This window comes from Podarcis muralis, chromosome 9 (genome assembly GCF_964188315.1).
Source record: "Podarcis muralis chromosome 9, rPodMur119.hap1.1, whole genome shotgun sequence".
Lineage (NCBI taxonomy): Eukaryota > Metazoa > Chordata > Lepidosauria > Squamata > Lacertidae > Podarcis > Podarcis muralis.
Window position 1 is genome coordinate 33008581 of NC_135663.1, and position 23376 is coordinate 33031956.

General features: G+C 39.0%; 1 protein-coding gene across 15 annotated transcripts in view; it reads left to right on the plus strand.

The window, feature by feature from the left end:
* Positions 1–21619, plus strand: part of PCDH10 (protocadherin 10) — a 55532-nt gene extending 33913 nt beyond the window's left edge. For 4 of the 15 annotated variants that reach the window (XR_003708164.2, XM_028742902.2, XM_028742896.2 and 1 more), the window contains 2 exons: positions 6447–6468; positions 18956–21619. Coding sequence is in view for 8 of the 15 variants with exons in the window: in XM_028742896.2 (XP_028598729.2) it covers positions 6447–6468; positions 18956–18998 (65 nt within the window). In the remaining 7 variants the exon portion in view is untranslated. Of the gene's footprint in view, positions 1–6446; positions 6469–9412; positions 9489–18955 lie in introns of those variants that run through there. The other 11 variants (XR_003708163.2, XM_028742899.2, XM_028742908.2 and 8 more) reach the window with 5 other exon arrangements.
* Positions 21620–23376: the final 1757 nt, after the last annotated feature.

The following is a 23376-nucleotide window of genomic DNA, read 5'->3' on the forward strand; positions in this document are numbered from 1 at the left end:
GGCAGCAATATTACACATGCACTTACATGCAGCAAGATGAAGGACAGGGTTTTATTCCTGCTGCGGGCAAGATAGCTTTTGGATGTGCTTTCCCCCCCCCCCCCCTATTTTTTGACCTCTTGAGTATGGACAAAACCACTGGTACACTGAATAGAGATGAAATGATCTGTTGTATTTATATATTTATATAGATGAAAGCAAGGATGTTTGTTGCAAAGGGGGAGAAAACAGCAATTACTGCAATCATTGTTTTATTGCACAACCCTGAGAGCTGATGCTCACAGCTCTCATTTGATTTTTACACAGCTTATAAATCATTGTACATGTCAGCGTGAGCATTGCCAGCTTTCTTTAGAGTTTCATATGTGACTCTTGGACTTTATTCTCAGCTACTCTGGAAACCACGTGACAAACTAGATGTTTGCTAGACATGTAGCATGCCGCTGCTAAGCACCCAGTTTTTTTTCTTACTTAATTACAGACATGGTGGGTCAACCCTTATGGGGAAAGCAGCTCCTAGGGAGGTATGGCTTATATCTCACCACCTCAGCATGATTAGAGTGAACCTCCACCCCCTACATGTAACTAGGAGTCTTAAGAATAATGCTCCCCTTTATGTCAGTGGGGTCCTTTTCTTTTAAGATTCCTAACTGTTTAGGTGGGTAAAGAGTTTAACTCCAATAACACGGAGGAAGGATGCAATATCCTCCCTTCTCATATGCAGCCTTTTCAGTAAGTATCTCAGTCCCCACTTCGTTGTTGTTGTTTAGTCGTTTAGTCGTGTCCGACTCTTCGTGACCCCATGGACCAGAGCACACCAGGCACTCCTGTCTTCCACTGCCTCCCGCAGTTTGGTCAAACTCATGTTGGTAGCTTCAAGAACACCGTCCAACCATCTCGTCCTCTCTCATCCCCTTCTCCTTGTGCTCTCAATCTTTCCCAACATCAGGGTCTTTTCCAGGGAGTCTTCTCTTCTCATGAGGTACTGGAGCTTCAGCTTCAGGATCTGTCCTTCTAGTGAGCACTCAGGGCTGATTTCCTTCAGAGTGGATAGGTTTGATCTTCTTGCAGTCCATGGGACTCTCAAGAGTCTCCTCCAGCACCATAATTCAAAAGCATCAATTCTTCGCCGATCAGCCTTCTTTATTGTTCAGCTCTCACTTCCATACATCACTACTGGGAAAACCATAGCTTTAACTATACGGACCTTTGTCAGCAAGGTGATGTCTCTGCTTTTTAAGATGCTGTCTAGGTTTGTCATTGCTCAGTCCCCGCTACCTATAATTAAATAAGTAAAAATAGCTGCATGCTGTACATTTATCAAATACTTAGTTTGAACCCTATGCTATGCCAATGGTGTATAACAGACAGAGCCATGTAGGTGTCTTGAATGCTAGAAAACTTGAGTATAGGTGATGGCAAGGAGTATTGGTTATATGGATAGCTCACATGCTCAGAGGAACATAGGACCAACTATCTCAGTGCTGACAGTGGCTCTCAAACAGGAGTCTTTTCCAGCTCTACTAGAGATTTCAGGAGATCTGTTACCTTTTGCTTACAAAAGCATGTGTTTCACCACTGAACTGCAGAATATTAATTCTCAAAGTTGTTTTTTTCAAAACCAGAGCTTTTGATGAGGGAAATAATAGCACTAACAAACATTTAAAATGTCCTTACAAAATGTTATCTGCAGAGACATTAAAAATTCCCAAAGCGGATAATAACAAAGTACACAGTTGGCATCCATCTTTCACAGGAGACAATGAAAAAGTCAAACTATTGGGGAGTTACAGTGCCTGCTGTGGCTGTAGAGACTGATTGGGAGAGACATGTCTTTTAGTACAGGTGGGGCAGAGGAAGGCATCCAGGATTGCTACTAAAGGTGCAAATGTCGTTTCTTCTCTCTGTGCTCCTCCCAACGGTTATTCCTTCTCTGGTACTAATCGATATAATGAGAAGACAGTACTAATCAATATAATGGGATTAAAAATCAATGTAAAACACCATGTAATGTCAGAACCACAGTGAAAACAATAGAACAATCAAGTACGAGCAGATTAAAAAAACCACAACAGATTGGAAGCTAGTTAAAAAAACAAATTAATATTAAAATCCAGAGCTGCAGAACTGCTCAAAATTACTTTTTGTTAGAATGTTGAGGCAACATAAGCCATATTTGGAGTATATTTTAAGACATGGCACCTTACCTTAACAGCTTATACTTCACATCCATTTTAAGAAGAAGAAACGAAATGTGGAAGGCATTGAAAACTGTTAATATACTAATTCCAGCATGCCCACAGAACTGTATGTGAAGTGTGTGTTTATGCTTTATAGGGCTAGTTACCTAAAAAAACAAACAAACAAACAAAAACCTTATACCCTGTCTTTTCTCACATGCATTATTGATTTATTAATACATTTTATGAAACAGTGCACATCTATCCACATCTACAGTGCACCTCAATATATGTGGGTAGATGGGGGGAGAGGCGGAGGAGAGGTCACATTCCAGTATGCATTAGCATTTATGAATACATTTAAACTGAAGTGTATCATAGCTTCTTCTTCAATACACATACAATTCATGCCTTACCAGATGAAAACTAAGAATTTTATTCGGTATTTAATATTTCAGTTCATCCAGGATCACAGCCTGAGTGGTTTTCCTATTGCATATTTCTAAAGGCTCTTCTTTGCCTTCCCTATCTAGGATTTCTCTATGCTGCCAGTAACTCAGTGAACCAAGAATTTGAACTTATGTCTCTCCAGTCTTAAGTCTTACACTATAACCGCTGCATAACAACGGATCTCATGGTTAGAGTGCATTCATATAGTCAGCTCTGATCTTGTGGTGTTTGACATCATGCATCCATCCTTGATGCCTTTCTCGTTCCTTTCCTCATTATGCTTCATTTTTCTGCTAATTTGCTTTGTGCTTGTGTGTGTTTCAGGGCTGCCCAGAAAACATATAAAACCAATTCTGCAAAGTGTGGCAACATGCCTATTTTTAACTTCACCCTTGTCTTCAGAGCATGAGCCCCAAAGCGGAAATTCCTTCCTGATCTTCATTTGAATTGTAGCAGGAAATGTATTGTTAAATAACTAGCATTGTGACAGTGCACATAGGGGGTCACGGTAAGAAAAGGCTTCAAATGGCTCTTCACTGCTACATTTAGCTGCTTTTCAAACACTGAATAATGTTGCTATAAGGACCAACATTGTATACGTATTCCAGCATCACCAGTTGTCAGCATATCTGTTTTTATTTTGGGAAAGTAGTCTTAAAGAGAATACATAATTTTCCAAGTACTCAGCAGTCTTCCATAGCCTGCAATGACAAGAGCACAAGAACCTAAGACAAATCTGCTGAATGAGGCCAGTGGCCCACCTCATCAAGCATCCTGTTCTAAATGTCTGTGGGAAGCCTATAAGCTGGACATGAGCACGCAGTTCTCTAAAGGTAAAGGTACCCCTGCCAGTCGTGACCGACTCTAGGGTTGTGCGCCCATCTCACTTAAGAGGCCGGGGGCCAGCACTGTCCAGAGACACTTCCGGGTCACGTGGCCAGCGTGACGAAGCTGCTCTGGCGAGCCAGCACCAGCGCAGCACACGGAAACGCCATTTACCTTCCCGCTATAAAGCGGTACCTATTTATCTACTTGCACTTAGGGGTGCTTTCAAACTGCTAGGTGGGCAGGAGCTGGGACCGAAAGACGAGAGCTCACCCCGCCGCAGGGATTCGAACTGCCGACCATATGATCGGCAAGTCCTAGGCACTGAGGTTTTACCCACAGTGCCACCTGCGTCCCCACGCAGTTCTCTGCCCACCTGTAATTCCCAGCAGCTGATATTCAGAGGCATGTTGCCTCTGCCAGTGGAGTTAGAGCGTAGCCATTATGACTAGAAGCCATTGATAGCCTTGTCCTCCTTAAATTTATCTAACCCTCTTTTACAACCATCCACATTGATAGCATCCTACTTCCTTTCATTCTCCACTGCAGGCCCCCACTCCCTGGGTAGGGGTTTTGGGCCATCGAGAAAGTTACTCCAGTACACAAACAAGTGCCACTCATGCAGTTCTGAATGTTCATCTTAGCATGCCCTAAAGTAATACACCTAACGTATATTTACAAAAAACCGGAAGAGATGTTTTGATGCGCCTTGAGCCACATCATTCCATCAAGTGGTGTTCAAAAGGGAAAAAGCTTCTCTGCCTGTGAAAGCCTGGACAGGTCATTTTTTATTTTGGAGACAAGTGTGGCTCTGCATCGCCTTCTTACAGTTATCTCGCCCTTCGTCATGGTATGCTTTACTGTCCTGAGAGAAATAAGTAGCTAGTATTATTTTACTTTATTTTCCATTCCCATGTCATAACACTAATGGGAATCTGTTTGTCTGCAATGTTGGGGGTAGCTGATTTTAAAATCTATTTGGAAAGCAGGTACCCAATAGCAGAGGACATCATGCCATTGATTGCTTGGTGCTTTAGTTGTAAAGCACATAATGACTAATGCTGAGGTTTCTATTTGGATGGAAATGGTATCAACAGACAGAGGCAGCACTACCTTTAGGCAAAGGTCACATCCACACCATATGTTTAAATCACTCTTGTACCACTTTAACAGTTACGGATTTCCCCAAGGAACCCTAGGAACTCTAGTTAGATAATGGAGAGGTGCTGATGGTGTGAATGTTACCATAGTGAGGCTACTATCTCAGGCAGTTGATTTTGTGTGACATGAAACCCAGAAATTTGTTATTGATTGATTATTATATTGTTTCATTATTTTAATATTTCACTTTATTACCTTTATATTTATTTTTCCATTTATGGATCCTTTCTTCATGGAACCCAAGGTGGTGTACATGTTGCTCCCAGGAGGTCACCCACCCAGGCACTGACCAGACCCAGACCTGCTTAGCTTCAGGAAGGTGTTAAGCTCAGGCAAGGTGCCTTGGGAGTTTATGGTGTTTGCTGTCTCAACTGCCAAACTAACTTAGTACTGTCTCAACTGCCAAACTAACTTGAGTACTTTGCTGTTCTCAGGTAGTGAAATGTAAGGTTAGGTTTTGCTTACAGTCTGGCCTTATTGCTGTAGCTAAGAGCGATCATCTGTAGTCCCAAAATTAGGCATTGGGTATTTCCCTGTCCAAATTGTACTAGCAAACTAAGTGAGTCTGTTTAGGACAGACTGTTTACTAAACTGCAAGGAAGCAATAGACACAGATTTAGTAGTAGATTTCATAATCTGAGTGCTGCTGAGTAGCACTGTTAACAGCTAGATGGAAAAAAGAACTGGTGTTTGATTGGCGCAGAAAGACTTTTTAAGTGTCTACTTGTGTTTTGAGACTTTATGACTTTATTTATTTGTTTCTTAAATGTATATCCTGCTTCCCCACCAAATGATGTTGAAAGTATTTGCTTGAATAAATCCTGGAACATACTTGGAGGTTGTTTCCTTTAGATTTCCTGATCTGGTTCAAAAACAAGGATGCTACACATTTCAGTAATAGATTGGTGGCTAGTCCTCTGTTGAGATGGCTTGCAAATAATGGCCTAATGAGTTTTCCATTCCTAGAAAGGTTTTATGAGTCAGTGCTGTTGTAAATGCATGTATTTCTTGACACTTTCAAATAAATGACCTCCTTTGATATGAGAGCTCCTTTGATATGTCAGAGTACCAGAGAATAGCCTGAGCAATCTCCTTTTAATTAACACCTTTTTGACCTCATTTGCTAGCTCCCCACAAGGTGCCAAGAGTTCCTTTCTGGCCACATGGTGCTCATCTAATTGGTTGAGCCCACCTGTTTGCCACTCAAGCTAAACATCTCAAAGATGGAATATGATCCCCCTATTCCTTTTCACCTCTTTTGACCATCCAGGGGTTCTGTCTGCTGAATCTATGCAGAGAAGAGATGGTGGCAGAAATCTCTTAAAAGGATAGATGTTCAAAACTAGCCTACCCTATATGGTACCTGTAAGCACAGCTTCTGTATAGACTCTTCTTTCATCTTGCAAAATAACGAGTTTCTCCTAGCTAGGATTCATGCATCTAATTCTAAACAATTGCCAGGAATTTGTCATAGTCTTCCATTGATGTGCCATGTATTAGGATCCCATCCATGGGGCAATTGCTCCTTTTAAATCTCTTAAGGACTTTTGCCACCTTTCTTTGAAAATTTTTGGAAGCGTTTGTTGTTCCAAATGGCAAGCCTTCAAAAAGAGTGTGATGAATGTAATCAATTTAGCACTCTGGTTTCTCAAAGGTATTTGCCAGAAATCACTTGAGGTATCCAAATTGACAAATATTTTTATTCCTGTCACTTTTGGGAAAGATACTAGTGTTGGAAGTACATATTTTTTTATTAGAGTGCGTCTTCATTCAGCTTTTAAAGATCAATACAGATCTTCTTCTTTTTTCCACCTCTCCCCCGATGACTAGGAACTTTGGTGCACACCACAAGGTAGGCTTGATTTCCTTAATTATGCCATGTTCCTCCATCCTTTCCAGGTCCATGTCCACCTTGTGGAGTAAGGGAATGGGTGTTCTGCAGGCTGTTTGCATGCTGTATGGTTTGGTGTCAGGTCTTAAAACGTCCATAGGATTTCTTTTTATTAGATCAGGGTGTCCAAACCCTCCTTAAATTTATCCCACTGTTTTGCGCAGTCCCATTCTGCCGTTGCTCCACATTTGAGATTATCCAGGTTTTGACTTCATATCACTTACATAGTATACACAAGCTGCTCTTCTATGCAGTTTGTTTGTACGTTAAAGCATCCAAGACAATTTAGAATATTCTCTTGTCTCTATAAAACAATCCCTGCCATATGCAGATCTCAGGAGATCCTTTGTATGTCTTTTTTGAAATAACGGTGACATCAGCTCCTGAATCTTTTTTTAAAAATAGAAATCAGTTGTCCCAGAAATCTATTCTATAGAGACCACCGCTGGCATTCAAGAAAATTTGGCTGTCCGCTTGCATCATGTAGGTCAATAGCTCAGTGATAGAACATGCTTCCTAGGTTCAGTCTCCAGGTACAACTGGGAGTGACTCTTGCTTGAAATCCTAGAGTCACTGCCAGTCAGTGTAGACAATATTGAACTAAATGATCTGCCTCGCTGTAAGGCAGCTTCTGGTGTTCCTAACACATGATAGTAAAATGTCTTCTTCTTTTTTTAACATTTGGAACTGTGCTCCTTTAGCTGACAAAATTCCTCTATTGTTATAAACATTTCCACATTTTTGCATGCTCTCTTAAAGGGTGGTCTTGTCTTGTCTTGTTGTGTCTGGCTACAGAATGCTTTTAAAATGGCTGGACTGCTTTCCTTTGTGCTGCTTTTGAAGAGAAATGAAGAGTGAATTTGTGGAATGGCTGCTGCTTCTAGTGTTTTGTGAAGTAGAGGTTATGTCTTCCAAGTTACATCACTCACTCCCTATCTTTGCCCTGATCTGTTTTGGGATGGGACCTGGCGTGCATTGGATTCTGACAAATCCTAAACCAAAGTGGGCTATTTAAGACAGTTCTGGGACTTATTTGAACAGAAGCAAGATCTTTCCTAGGTGCCATGAACTGAAGTGGGGGCCTCCATAATGCTGTGTGATGCTTTAAAAGCTCATATGTTAAAAAACTACACTATAGACAGCGTGTCTGCCAAAAATGAAATGTTACTCCCCAAATTTGCCATATAAGGAAAATACCAGGGTGTGGAGAGCAGAAAGAGACCAGCAGATCTGCCTTCTCAGAGGATATTATGACCCCATTTTAAATGGACATTGGCTATGGGATACGGGGCTTTTGCCATTTGTTGCAAAATCCTTGGGGTTTCAATACAGTGAGATTTCTTCAAAAGTCCTTCCCCTGGATTTACAATTGAATATGCTTCTCCCTAGCCTGGGTACAAGTCCCCTGGGACTCCTGAATGTACAAAGGAGCTTAACCTTTCCTTTTACCATTGTACATTTTCAACATTTTCAAAAAAGAAATCTGCTCTTTATTTGATCTTAAATATGGTTTGAAGCAGCCTTTCTCTGCTGCTTGTCGGCTGCTGGCTCCGCACAAGTAGCAAGTTGTCTGCTTCAGTGTTTGGAAGAGATGGTTGCAATGTTCTTTCCTGCTAGTATCAGCCAGGAGCCCCCAAAGGATGACCCAAATACTCGATCACTGCACTGTCAGATCTGAACAGGAATAAATACTTAATTGTGAGTCATAGACTCCCTTGAGCTGCAGCAGCTGATTTTTGTACATGCTGTGCTTAGAACATGGGCTGTATGAAAACTCTACAAAGGCAGGAAGAATCTTCTGCCTTTCCCTGATCTAACTTACCGAGATGAGGACAGCCAAAAGCTGCCATTTACCATAAGCAGGGCTGCATTTTTCTCCTGCCAATTTCCATCAAATAATCCCTATGGCTATTTTTCCAGACATTTAAATGTCTATTTGTGAAGCATCACAGCTCTGGACCACAGGTTGTGAACAAGCTGCATGCAGGACCTGCTGAAGATCAGATCTTGGTTTCTTATTCTGATTTGTTTTACAACATTAAATGAGAGTTTCCTGATTCAGATGCAATGGGTGACTCTGGTCCAAAGCAAGCCAGGATTTCTGTATCAAAGAAAGTGAGGAATATACTGCCATGGCATGTGGTCATGCATCATAAACCGTGGTTTATGGAGCCATGGCCGAACATCTGAACAGCTACTATGTTCAATGAAACTTACATCCAGTAAGTACCTAGGGATGGAGCTTTAATCTGGCAGATCACTATATACAAGCATTTAAATAAAAAGTAGGGTTCCCCATTTCCCTGTTGATAATGGGATTCATTAGTTTTCTCCTATCCACATTGTCATTGCCTTTTTACAGACTCTCACATGCATAGAAATAAATGCACACATTGCTATAAATACATCTGCTATGTTTTTTGGTGGTTGCTGTATTATATTACACCCTGTCCTCTCTGTGTAGCTCTTAAAATCCATCACCTTTTGGGATAGAAACTGCTTTATATACCATACTGTGATTTGTGCCTTAAAAATATCCGAACTCTTCTTGGAATAAATGTGTTAAGGTAGAAAACCCCTGAACAGATTTAAAAAGCCTTTTCTCCTCCTGCTTCTTCTGTGTAACTGATTGTTAATCCCTTGTCCCTCTAGACACATATTACAGGACCTAGTTTGTTGTGCAAATATGGTAGCAATTTTATTTAACTTTGCTAATGATTTAATAATAAGAAATGAAGCAAAAAAAGGCATCAGACTCAAGGGATAAACAGAAAGCTATCCTCTTGATTCTCTTTTGGTGAACCATAATGAGGATACTGTAAAAAGCTTCAATATAGTGTGAGCTAGAATTCTTTATTTCTGGTGTGAACTCTTGTAATAACCATTATGCTTTCCGCCTCTCTAGGCCTTGCCATTTGTGGATCTCAAAGTGGATTATAAAAGAATAATGATTTAAGGCCAGCAGATCCTCTGTGAGATAGGTAAGCATTATTATTCTCATTTTACAGATGGGGGAATCATGGACAGAGAGGTTTAGTGATGATTTCCTCCCCCAACCTCAAGACAAAGCCAGAAATAGCTCAGATATATTGTCTTCATATCTCCTGCTTTAACCACATGGCAATCCTTCTTTCCACATAACCTCTCTGACTCTATTTCCCCAACTGTAAAGTAAGGATAATAATACAGGTTCAGACAGATATTCGTGCAGGCACATTTCTTTGCCTGCTGAAAAGTGAGACATTTAGGTCTGACCCCACCTTTGAGGCTGGTCATATTCTTCCACTTGAAGTTTAGAGTGGAAAAAAGCTCTCTTAAATTTTGTGGAAAGGAATTAATTCAGCAGGATATTGAATAACTATCGTTGTATGGTGAATTAAGAGTTTTAAAAACGGCATAATTATTTTTTTTATGAGGTGATTTAGAAACGGTCAGATAGAGGCATCATTGTACTCTGAACTGCTGAATTTCCAAAACTGGAAGAATTTAAATACAGGTGTTTGTTTGTTTTTTTAATATAAATAACTGTTCAGTATCATCCCATTGATGGCCAAACTAATGAAGCAGTGAAGGAGTTTACAACAGATGAACATGCATCATATTTTTATATAGATAAATTTAGGCAGTTAAATTTAGGCAGTTTAATCAAGATTCCAAAGAGCATTTTTACTTATATGGAAGCCACAGGCAAACAGTGAGTCCTCAGAGACCAAGCAAAAAGGAAAATAAAATCCCAGCAGAAATGTGTTATTACTCGAGGAAAAAAATCAATATTGATTAGACTCAGAAGGGACTTTTCTTACAACAGCTTATGTCTAAGAATCTCTTCTCCATGAATCCCCAAGATCTGCAGGGGTGGTGGTGTTTGTTATGATGGTTATGATGATAAAGGTAAATCAAAATCCTTAGATGAATGCCAGTTTATTCCCATTGGTCTAAATGGATTTAAACGTGCAACTTCAACTCCATTTGTTGTGTGAATCCCTCTACGCATCCTTCATTGGTTTAGTAAAACCAAATTGCTTTTTGTGCGTGTGTATGGCTCTGACTGCCAAAACACTCCAATATTTAGCAGTTGTTGCCTATGTATACATGCAGCAACTAAATGAATGTTAACATCATCTTTCCTGGAACCCAGTTGGTTTTGAGATAGTGATAATATTCAAAATGCATACCATTGACATCTATTTCTTGCAATTGTAAGGAAATACTGGTTAATTGTTTTATTGTGATTTGACATTCTCTTTTTTTTTTTTTTAAGATATTTATTAGAATTTTACAAAAAGAAAAAAGAAAAATACAAAGTAAAAATAGATAAAAACAATTCCATCTTTCCATCACTTTCTTTCATTTGCTTTTTTCCCGGACCTCCTCACACCTCCCGTTTTGTATTCCAGTTCAATTTGTTAGTTCAGCAAATCCTTCCCCTCTTTGTTTATCCTAATCTTTAATCTTAAAATAATGTAACATTAAATTTTTGTCTATTAATAGTCCATTTTTTTTTCATACTCCTTATAGCATTATAGCTAAAAACCACATAACTTTTCAACCAACATCGTTCTAACATTCATTAATTTTACAATATTTCTGTAGGTAGTCTTTAAATTTCTTCCAATCTTCTTGACATTCTCAAACTATTTGTAATAATATTTATTTTTCAAAGATTTTTGTGCAGATGCTTACATATATACGGTAATCATTCATTAACTGATGAAAAGCAAAGTGATATATGGAACACACTAAGTATTACATTCCATATGGTTGTAGTTAGCAATGTGCAAGCTTCCCCAGACTTAGTTCAATCTGGATTTCACTAAAACACCTTAATTTGGACTTCATTACCATCAGGACCCAGGAAGTTCTCTGCCACTAACCCCTACCCAGACAGTGTTTGCTCTTGTCTCTTCCCTTTCCAAACCAAACCTGCATAGTATTGCAGGATGGGTGTGCAGACATGGCCAGGTACATTCATTACACTTCTGCTAAAGAGACAGAGGCAATTACATCTCCCTTGCTTCCTGGTGGCTGTAGGTGCATTAGCCATTAAGGCCAACATGGAGACTCAGATGCAATTCCTTCCCTGCATTATTTGGTAAGCTTGGTTAGAGAAAGAAATGGGCAGCAGTTATTGGCTTAAATGATGACAGCCAAACCCATTACAAGCTAAGTGCAAACTTCAGATGGTGGTGGGGTGTTGGCTTGGTTTGTTATTGGCATTAAATGTCCAAAACTGGGAGAACTGATTCCCAACTCCCTTTCCCCATTTACGACCTTTTGGCAGCATCACTAATTGAAACTAACATTTCCACCTTATCTTACATTTACTTTTATTTGTTTTATTTATTTAATTTGTATACCACCCTTCATCTGAATATCTCAGGGTGGTTCACAGCAAAAACATGCAAGATGAAAACACATGTGTAGCTTGTACTTGTCTTTAATCAGATTTATACAGATACTGGTGATTCATGTAATTAATTAAGAACATTCATGTAATTAAGACCATATCATTTTACTCTGCCCCTACTACCAGGATGCTCGTGGAAAGATTATTGTCACATTACTTAGAAGAATGTCCAGAAGTTCTAATTTGGAATTGTCTAGTTTACTTCTAGAAGATGGAAAACCAGAGATTACAATATTAGTCACAAAATTTTGCACGTCAGCCTATAAAATCAGCCACTCTTACCTACTGGATATATATAGACTTCCTATCTCTCTTTTAAATTATTAAGCCTTCAGTTTTACTTACTTACCTTTTTGTTTTGCTTTATTTTATCCCTATTGGTACTTGTAGTATTAAATAGAGTATGCTGGTTTTTAACTAAATAATAATTTTTTTGTCTCTCTCTCTTTCTCATAATAAATCAGATACTGTTTCACACTGTCAGGATTCACAGAGTTTCTGAATCTTTAGAGATTCTCCCAGTTGTGGGGGATCTGTTTATTTATAAGCAGCTCTTGCAGACTGGCAGAATGTTTAAATGCCCTAACCTTGTGGGCCGGGTTCAACTACATGAGACTTTCAGCCCCTCTCTTCTTCCATGATACCAATTCTCATTGGAAAGACCCATACAATCCATATGGTCAGGCTGGTTTCCAGAAGCTTTTTAATCATTCTCTGAACCATACAGCAGTTCCCACATGGATTGGATAATATTGTCCCTAACAGATACCTTTGTCTCAGCAATCAAAGAATTCTGAGGCTACACACCTTTTCTGGCTGTTTTGAGTGATTCACAATTCAGTGTGTCTCTTTATAGAAAATGCTAACTCCATCGCCATCGCTTCAAGTGATACTGACCCTGCTATTTGTCCACATGATCATTTTAACATTATCTTCATCCCATCATGTCAAGGGAGTGTTCTTGTTGGGATTATTGTCTGTCTTTCAACTCTACGCAAGCATTGTTTTATAACAGGGATAGAGAACCTATAGCTGCCATTAGCTCCAGCCTGCTTGCCCAGTGCTCAGGGATGATGTGACTTCAGCAATATTTGTAGAGTCACAGTCTCCACCCTTGAATTACATGCTAACTTTGTTAAATTCCAGAGGATTAAGTGAGTTCAGGAATTGTTGTCCCAAGATCTGATCAAGTAGGCCTACAGTCTGTTAGTTTAATAACTGCTTACTCTAATGAGTGTTTAAATTGGTTTTTAATTGATAGTGCCCCCTGGAAAGGGATATTCAGCATTGTCATGATACTGCTGTAATGAAATTGTGTTAATAGATAGATAGATAGATAGATATAAAGCTTGATTTGGTCAGTGCTTTATAGGTGGCTTCCCCAACAGTAAATAGTTGTCCAGTTTGCACATAACACTAAGCAAAACCATAACTTAGCACAAGTGAGTCTTCCAGAAAGAAACTGTGTAGCTCTTCTTCTTGTCCTGCTGCCATTGTGCTTCCGTAAACTAAACCACCCCATCCAAACCCAAGATCATGGTTTGTCTCCCCAAGACAAATTAAGAGAGGTAAGCCATAAAACAAACCTTGGTTACAGCTTGTGGTTTGTTTGGAATGAGTCTTCACGATGTCTTAGCTTTACAGCAGCAGTTGGACTAGATGAGGATAAAAGTGGCCACAAGGAAAGTTGTACAGAGACTGGATCAAAGCCTCTGTGCTTTTTATTTGTGAGTGCCTCTTGGTTTTTAAACCTTAAAAGCAGCCAGGGTGGTAAATCAGTTCAAAGGTGCAGTTTCCAGCGAGATAGCTGTTAATCTGTTGCAACATAAACAACAGGGCCTTGCAGTACTATAAAAACTGCTAAATTAATTACAGCACAAGTTTTCCTGAAGTAGAGTCCATTTCATCAGACAAGGTGAACGGTAATCCTTAAATGCTTATGCCATAATTACTGTCAGTCTTTGACATGGCAGAAGAGACTTCGTTGTTCAGGGCTACATCAGCTTTTAGAACTTGTGTTGTTTTCCCAATATAATGCCCCCTACAAGCTGCCAATTCCCCAATGGGGAAAAGACATGGAACCTGTGTCATTCCAGGGGGCACAATATGAGCTTTAGTAAGCAAACATCGAGAGACGCCGGTGGCACTATGGTCTAAACCACAGAGCCTAGGGCTTGCCGATCAGAAGGTTGGCGGTTCGAATCCCCACGACGGGGTGAGCTCCCATTGTTCGGTCCCAGCTCCTGCCCACCTAGCAGTTCGAAAGCGTGTCAAAGTGCAAGTAGATAAATAGGTATCACTGCAGCGGGAAGGTAAACAGCGTTTCCGTGCACTGCTCTGGTTCGCCAGAAGCGGCTTAGTCATGCTGGCCACATGACCCGGAAGCTGTCTGCGGACAAACGTCGGCTCCCTTGGCCTATAGAGTGAGCGAGATGAGCGCGCAACCCCAGAGTCATCCGCAACTGGACCTAATGGTCAGGGGTACCTTTACATTTACCTTTAAGCAAACATCTGGAGGAATGGTTTCACACCTCCTATTCCCAATGCTCTGATTCTTTTTCTCCTGCATTGGTATTTTTTTTTATTTTTATTTTTTAGAAAATGGAGATCATGGATCTCCTCCTGTTTTATTTTGCTCAGATCAGACATTATGGGTTACATCCTTCCCTGGCTCTCCTCTTCTGGAGGGGGAAGGTTTTTTTGTTTGTTTGTTTGTTTGTTTTTTGCTAATTTCCCTTCTCAGGCCCCTGCACTCATACCCCCCAAACCCTGCTACATAGACTGTAGACCAGAGACCAACTGGCACAGTGGAGGAGAAAGAGGGAAATTGGAAAAATCACTTTCTAGATCTGGTCTTTCCAGGATCAAAGTGCTTTCCATGAGGTGTGTGTGGAGGGGGGGCGGGCGGGGAGACTACAACTGGACACAACAATAACATCCACTGACAACTTGATTTATTGATGTCTCTGCTTCTGCAAATACATGATTTGCATGTATTAATTCAGCTGTGGGTTATGAAAACACATTTTACTTTGATCCCAACACCTCCATCCCACAAATCACCTAAACAACAGATTCTCCATATGGCTTTGGCTACTGTGATGTCAACACTAGCTGTAGGATGTTGCAAAAAGTAACACTTCAAGAAAATAGGCATTCTCTTTCTTTTTTAAAATGTAAAGTAAAGCCACACTAAAGAGGAAACAGTATCTCAGTTCGCTTCATACTTTGTATTCCAATACATAATGAACAGAGTCTACTTTCAGTTTTACTATTCTAGTAGCTTACCACATAGTACTGAAATCCAAACTGCAGTTTACAGTTCTGCAAGAAGTTCAGTGGGATCTTTTCTCTTTGTTTGAGCAACTGATCCTCACACCATATCACAAACTCCTTTTAAAACTTCCCTTACTTTCAAAACTTGCTACCATGTGGGATGGAGGACTGTTGTTAATAGTGTTATCCTCATAGAACTGATTTCATTGGATTCTAGGCAGTTAGTATCATCATGTACAGTGGTGCCCCGCAAGACGAATGCCTCACAAGATGAAAAACTCGCTAGACGAAAGGGTTTTCCGTTTTTTGAGTCGTTCTGCAAGACGAATTTCCCTATGGGCTTGCTTCGCAAGACGAAACGTCTTGCGAGTTCTTGCGAGTTTGTTTCCTTTTTCTTAAAGCCACTAAGCCGCTAAGCCGTTAATAGCCGCTAAGCCGCTAATAGCCGTGCTTTGCAAGACGAGAAAACCACAAGACGAAGAGACTCGTGGAATGGATTAATTTCGTCTTGCGAGGCACCACTGTATTTTGTTCATTTAAAATTCAATATAAAATGTTTAAACAATGCCTTTTTGAAAGCCTAATGGTTTCTCCACTACATCCAATCATGCCTTCCAAAATAGCCAGAAAGCTCCTGTTGAAGGAAGGGACTCTTCATCCTATTGCTTTTCAGTGGAAGAGTTTCATTCTTTCACCTGCAATCCATAAAGTATCAAGTTTATCAAGTGATGAACCTTGATAGAGCATCCTATATAAGTTTAAGAGTTTCCTGCTTTTCGTTGTTTATTTTAGTTTTTATTTGGATTGTGTTTATTGTTAGTTTACAATAGGATAACATCAAAATATATTGTAAGCCTTTTGGGGGAAAGGATGTATGTAAATTTGTTGCTTATTTTTTATAAATATAAATATGCATACATGTATTTTTTTACATATGTCTTTCAGTAAAAATAAATGCATATATGTAAATTTTATATACTGCCCTTCATTAAAAAATAATCACAGGCTACATAAAAGTAAAATGCAAATAAAGACATAGGTAAAATGAATAAACAAGTATAAACATAATAGATACTAAAGCTGCACATTCTTTGGACTAAATATTATTCCAACCTTTTGTGGTGTTTTGTATAATTTCACCATAGTTTCTTTTAAAATTATTGATAGGATCATATTTGTTTTTTTATTATTATTACAATTTATTGCCTGCCTTTCACCCCAAGGTCCCAGGGTGGGTTACAACAATTAAAACACAATATCAAAATGTGTTTGAAACAAGTTAGGGTTCAAAGCAATTTAGGTTTAAAACAAACTAGAGTGTTCAACAATATTTCTGAAAAAAGTTTTAATTTATTGCCATGTAGCAATGTTTCATTAAAGCAGTTTTAGGGATTTCTTTGTATTTCCTTCCCTCATAATGAAGCTATATTTTTTTTAAACCCACACTTTATAATCTGAAGACACTGAAACCTTGGAGGTTAAATTTCACCCTATAAAACATGTTAATGATGATTCTTCCATGTGGCCTTTGATAGTTTGATGGCAAACCGTGTATTGACACAAGTGTAATATTTTCAAAAAGAACACTTCAAGAGAGCAAGTTTCTTTCTCATCTTAGCTGCAGGCATGTGACTCAGATGAGAATTTGATTTGGTGTCTTTTCTGAATGCCGCTACAAATTGTTTGTTACCTTTGCTCCCAATTACAGTCAAAATAGCTGATGTCTGGTGCTAACAATACACGGCTAGCATAGCTGGCAGATTTGGATACCCGTCTGCTAATGCGCTGGCCCTTTTCACCTACAAAAAAGAAGGTCAATTTTCAGCATGACAGTAAATGCCTGGATTTGAATGGTGGGATTAGTGCAACATATTTTCGTTTTCTGTCAGTCCCAGAAAATACATATATCTGTTGGTGACTACGATAATGGTTCAGTTAGAAAGGGAAGGAAAAACCAGTTTAAGATTGTTGTGGGATCTTTAGCTTTAGCAAATAGGAGAAAGGAGAAAGCAAATTGGTTTCAAAATGCTACTTTTATAATGCGATATTGAAGTGAAAGTGTGCTTCTTCTTCATCCAAAATGTACAAAAAGCATTATTGAATCCTTGCCTTGGCGTACCAGATTATTTATCAAAAAATAGAGTACCACAGAGCCTTCAACAAATGGAGTTTGTTCCTCAAGTCCAGTTGTTTCATTTGCATTCCCGTATAATCCTACTGGCCATTTCACTAGGATTCTAGCAGTCATTTCTTAAACCAACGATTGTAGGTTTAAGAGAGACAGTGGCTCACTGGCTCTGAAGTTATAGTATCCCACTATCAATCCCAGGTGACTCCAAGTACCTGAGATAGCAGAGAAAAGTTTGACTCGTAAATCCAGAGAGCTGGTATTGGTTAGCCAGCCAGTCCTAGGTCCAGTGTAGGTTCCTATACATATACCTGATATCGCTTGAATTGGTGTTTTCAATGAATTATTTTTTTAGTGTCTTCAAGGTGAATGTGGTTGATGTACAGTGGAACCTCGTATTACGTACAGTCCTCCTTGCGAACACTTGCGGGTTACGAGCTCCGCTAACCTGGAAGTCGATGCTCCCGGTTGCAAACTTTGCCCCAGGATGCGAGCAGAAGTCATCCACCAGCAATGGGAAGCACCATTAGCGAAAGCGTGCCTCATATTATGAGCAATTTCAGTTTAAGAACAGACCTCTGGAACAAATTAAGTTCGTAACCAGAGATACCACTGTAAAAGCTTTCTCTAGCCTGGTTTGCACATAATGCTAAACTTTGTTTCTTTAAACTATGATTTGTTTGATTGTCCAAGCCCTGTCCAGCAACTTAACTAGGGTTTCTTTACTGTGAACAAACCACAGTATGAAGCCATGGTTTGTTGCTGGCATACAGACTGTAGTTTGCTTTAACTATTTCTTGGTGTTTTGTGCAAACCCAGTACACATCCTTAACCATAGTATGTTAGGCCACCCCATCCCAGACATGTAATCAAGCTATAAAGGCATGAAACAAGAGCATCTGGAATACAATAATGCAATCTTGGGATAAACAAGAACATTATGTGTGAACCAGGCCACTCTCCCCTTGTCTCTCTGGTGTGCAATTTTGGCACTACCAGCTCTGAATATGATGGATTGATGATGCAAGCTGCTCTAGAAATAGTAGAACTATCATGCAGAAATAGATTGTGATTGGAACAATACATTGTATAGACTGTCCATGTTCTTCAGTCTAGGTTACATTTCTACATAGGTAGCTATAACCAGGGCTACGAGAGAAGTCATAACAAGAAGTTGGGTTTCAGTAATGTAAAATCACAGTAATTCTCCTCTCATAAATCTGTAATTCAGCATGATCCTATACAAATCAAAAAGTTTGTGATGCTTCAATATACTTGGGAGCAAACCCCCATGGAAATTGGACAGAATTTACCTAGATTTATGCTGCATGACCTGTTGATTTCAGTGGGGAAGAATAAAGCACATGCTCAAATATCTTCAGTTTTACAAATGGGACTTTAAAACACTGTATTTTTGCTAAACCACATCCACTTTGTCGTAACAACTTTACTATTTGCCTATCAAAATGGAAAACTACTGAAATAGAACATTAAAGCCCAGCTATCACTGCTCCCTATGGAGTACTGAACTCTCCCCACTGCTGTTTCTTCTATTTAATATAGAGCACCAGCTATGTGTTAACATGCCACAGAATTATTCTTTGTTTTCTCAGAAGTTTCTTTCTTTCCCCCCACAGCACGGAAAAGGATATGCTAGTCAATTCTACGGGACTTACCTGAAGCAGCATGATTTGCACAAAAGTCGACCAACAAAAGCATCAACTTTTCAACGTCATTATCTTGGCCATCCGATTCTGTGTAAAACTGAAGATTTACTGTGCTGTTGGAGACATCTTGGCCAATAATAGGACCTAATTGCTCTCAGCAGGCCTGAGAAATGAGTTGAAATGTATGGAACTGTAGAAACTTCAAGGGGCAAATGACTTTGCCTCCCTGATCAGTGTGTGCCTGTTTACAGCACTATATCGCTCTCTGTTTCTCTTTCTCTCTCCAAAATGTCACTGAGCCCTTTAGATGTTTATATTCGCCACAAGAAGCCAATCGTACAGATTTTAAAAAAGGAAACGTGCATTATAAATGCAATATCACTGTTTTAAACTTGACTGTTTTATATTATTTTTGTGTGATCAAGTGTCCCCCAGACTATTCCAACTTTACAAAAGAAATTGTGAATCATGTTCTTTTCACCTGTGGGTCATGGAAATGTTGTTAATCTGCAGACCCACAAAATATCAAAGACATTCTGTAGTTTATACACCGTGTTGCAAAGTGTTTACTGTACTATTTCAAAGCTTCTAAATAAATATAAAATATATATATTATATTACATATAATTTTCCGGGAAACGTGGTACCATTTAGTTGATTTTTAAATGAATTCATACAATCCGCACCATACACTAAAGCGAGAAGGTAATTCAGGGTCCTTAAATTATCCTTGCCTAAAAATAAAATAAATCTTTAATAATACTTCCCAAATTTTTGTACTTTGGTCAATCCTGTTTGTCCTTGTTAAAAAAAAAAAAAAGCTGTAAGCAACAACATTTTTTTTCTGAAAGTTGTACTGAATTTTCAATGCCAAAGATACAGCTGTCAATAATTATGAAAATGAGCACTGACTATGTACTATCGAAGTATATATATCAACCTCCATTATTTTGATTCTATTTCTATGGTTTTTAATTTGGAATCAAAAAAACTTTTTATAAAGGCTCTATAAACTCACATGTATATGTTGTTAAAGAGTACACTGGGTGTCTGTACATTTTGCAATGTAAGATATGATGTTAAGTGAAGATAACTATTTTAAGGCAATCTCCCCACACACACATGTGCCACCAGACTCATAGCTGACAACATATATCATCCTTTAACCTTGTTTTGCACAATACATCTTTTCATGCTGACTTGCAGTGGTTTTCAAAGAAAGACCAACCACAAAGTCATACATGTTGCCAAGCCATTAATTTGATTAATTTCTCTTTAACATAAAAGCGATTTGAAGTTAGGAATAGTCAGAGCCAGCTTCAGTGGTAAGCAGGTTAGTCCTGCCTGTGTTATCGTTTTGTAGTTTGGATGGTTTGAAGCATCTCAGAAAGGATATTTTTATCAGAAAAAGAATAAATTGTCAAAAATTCAAAATGCTACAAAGTAAAGGCTTCCTTTACTTTCATGGCTTCTGATTACAAGTACCATTGAAAAAAGAAAGGTCAAATATAGTGAGGCTTTTCGTTTGTTCCTTCTGTCGTAATGCTACTGTCTTTTTCTTTCTCTCTGATGACTACCTGTCAAATGTTCAGGAAAACAACAACCATAAAAGCATGTCTTGTGATTCAGTTGGAGGTAATGGATGCAGTGCCCTTTTGAATGAAGGATAAGAATCCATTCTTTTTATTTTGGAAGCTTTTGGTTCATACCCTAGGACCATAAATTTGCTTCCTTGCTGACAATGAATTCTGTTCACAGGGTATATATGACTCGGTATAAGTAAGGGTGGGGGGGAGTGAAAATACTATTACACTATTATTATTATTATTATTATTATTATTATTATTATTATTATTAAAGTCTGTGTATACAGCAATGCACACATGAAGCTTCCCTGCAGGCAGACTTCCTCATTCACTTCTGTGGTGGGGGTAACTTGTTTGCAAGCATATCGTTGTACTTCCAGGTGTGTAAGTGCATCAGAGCCCCAATAGCTGCAAATTGTTGCAGAGCAGACTGACACCAGTAGTAGCTACAAGAATTTATTCCGCCAATTATTTTCTGCCGTATTCCCATTGTGTGAATGGGAACTGTGTGTACAAAAGTTGTTGACCTATAAGCAATGTTAGTTTCCAAACTCGTAACAAAACAAAACAAAATATTCCTGCTAAATACTTTTAGTGCATATTTCTAAATTATTTATATATTGACAGGGATTTCTTGGGATCCATTTAACAATGTGTATTATATATGAATCACAGAAGAAGAAGAAAGCACACAAATTAACTATTAATTTGAGCAAACACAGCCGTAAATTCTTCTTTAGCTTTAGGTAATGGGAGTTCTGGTCACCTATATGCCTTGTTAAGTTTTATGGTGGGGAGGGGGGAATGGGCTATTAATAATGAAATGTGTGAAGAATATTTCATTTGAAGAAATCTGTCAACTTGAGCGTGCTTTTAAGGCAAGAAATGGAATGCCCCTCCTGGAACTGGTTTTGCTTTATTTTTATAGCCTCTCTATACAGAGGTGTATACTGTAAATTAGGGTTGTTTCTAGTCCTGTGGAGAAAAAAATATTACTTTTTCTTTTTCTTTTTTATAGACTATTAAAGGTGTTTTTATTTACTGAAAATCTCCCTCACATTTTGCCCGCAACTTTTTTGGGGAAAGTATTCATAATGCTGTTATTTCATCTGTCTTTTCTAGTGCATTTATTCCATCTCTCTCTATAATGGATTATGAGTAGAAGACATGGGCATGCATCAATTCATTTCATGCTTTCGCCTTTCCTTATTCTCCTGTTTCTGTATATGCTCAATGCAACTGAGGTCAGTGGGAGACTTGTGCATGGAAACATGATCAAGCTTTTAGATGCCTAAACAGAAGATGCTAACTACTACAAAGGGGAATGGTTCAAGGGCAACTTCCTTCCCCAACCTGGTTGCCTAGAGATGTTTTGGCCTAGGACTCCCATCAGCTCAAGCCAGCATGACCAATAGTCATTCATGGAAGATAAGTCTTGTAGTCCAACAGCGACTGGAAGGCATCTGGTTGTGGGGTAGCCTGATCTACTACTGTCAGTGATTACCTTTTGTTACTACAAGGTGTCTTCTGGTATGTGTCCCTAGCAGAGCGTTTTCTGGTATTTGTGGCCTGGTGGAAACCCAAAACTATGTTTTTAAAAACCAGTAGCACATTATGCAGGTGAAACAATTCACCACATGGACTGATGTGGGAAAATCTCTTCATTTTGAAGAAACAATTTTAGAGAAATTTGACCTGCTGGAGAAATTAAGCATATTCCTCTTGTTCAGCAGCAGCCAATGTGGTGACTTCCAGATCTATGGGATTTTAGCTCTAATAATCCTTGACCATTGGCTGCACAGTTTGGGCTAGAAGGAAGTCATAGTCCAATTTCATCAGCACAGCATCATGCTGGCCACCTCTGCTTTAACTATTGCATAGACAAGAGTGTAAAATATTCAAATAGCTTAAATACTAAGTTTGTTGACTTGATGCACTTTTGCTACAGGCATAAAGGCAACTGGGATTTTTTTTTCTGATTTCCTTGTGAACCATCAAATGTGGAATCTGATTTTCTTTCAAGACTCCTAATTCTCTGCACTTTCACTCATCCCTAGACTCTTGGGGAAACATTCACAGCAGCTTCCAATACAGTATGAGAAGTTGCTGTGAAAGATACAGAAGTTTCAGGTGTGATCCTAAAGGACTTATCCAACACAACTAAAACCAACATAATCTGCTTAAAGAGAATGGATCCTTCTAGCTTTCTGCATGCCAAATGCCTGCACAGGTATAGAATATCTGACGTGGTACAAATGCAGTTCTGCAGCTGAAGCTAAGCAGGTTTAAGACTTGTAAGCTGCCTGATGGGAAACCACCCAAGTACAAGAGAAAAGTATGTTGTGGACTCTTTGAAGGAACTACAGGATGTCAGTTTCTCTGGCATGGTAGACTTGTAACAATGCAGCCTGGAGGGGGATATTGGAATGACAACATGCAGCTACTTTTAGAATAGTTTGTATCCACTTATTAGATAGCATATCAAGGTGTGTGTGTGTGTGTGTGTGTGTGTGTGTGTGGTTTGGATTTTTCATCAAAATTACATGAATGGGCCCCAAATCCCATAACAGAAAGGTGGTTTTAAAAGCCAATATATTTTATTTTGTTTTGTTTTTACTTTGAGGATCTTTCCCTAGAGTAAAAATAAACAATTTAAACAATTCCTTGCGTTTCTGAATGAAGTTTAAGTTTTTCAATATTGATGAAGTATGTAAAATGTCATTTAGTAGTTTAGCCCCAGATTCACGAAGCTGCATATGGCACAGAACCTCAGCTTCCTCCTTTCAACAGCAAGCCCCTGATAGG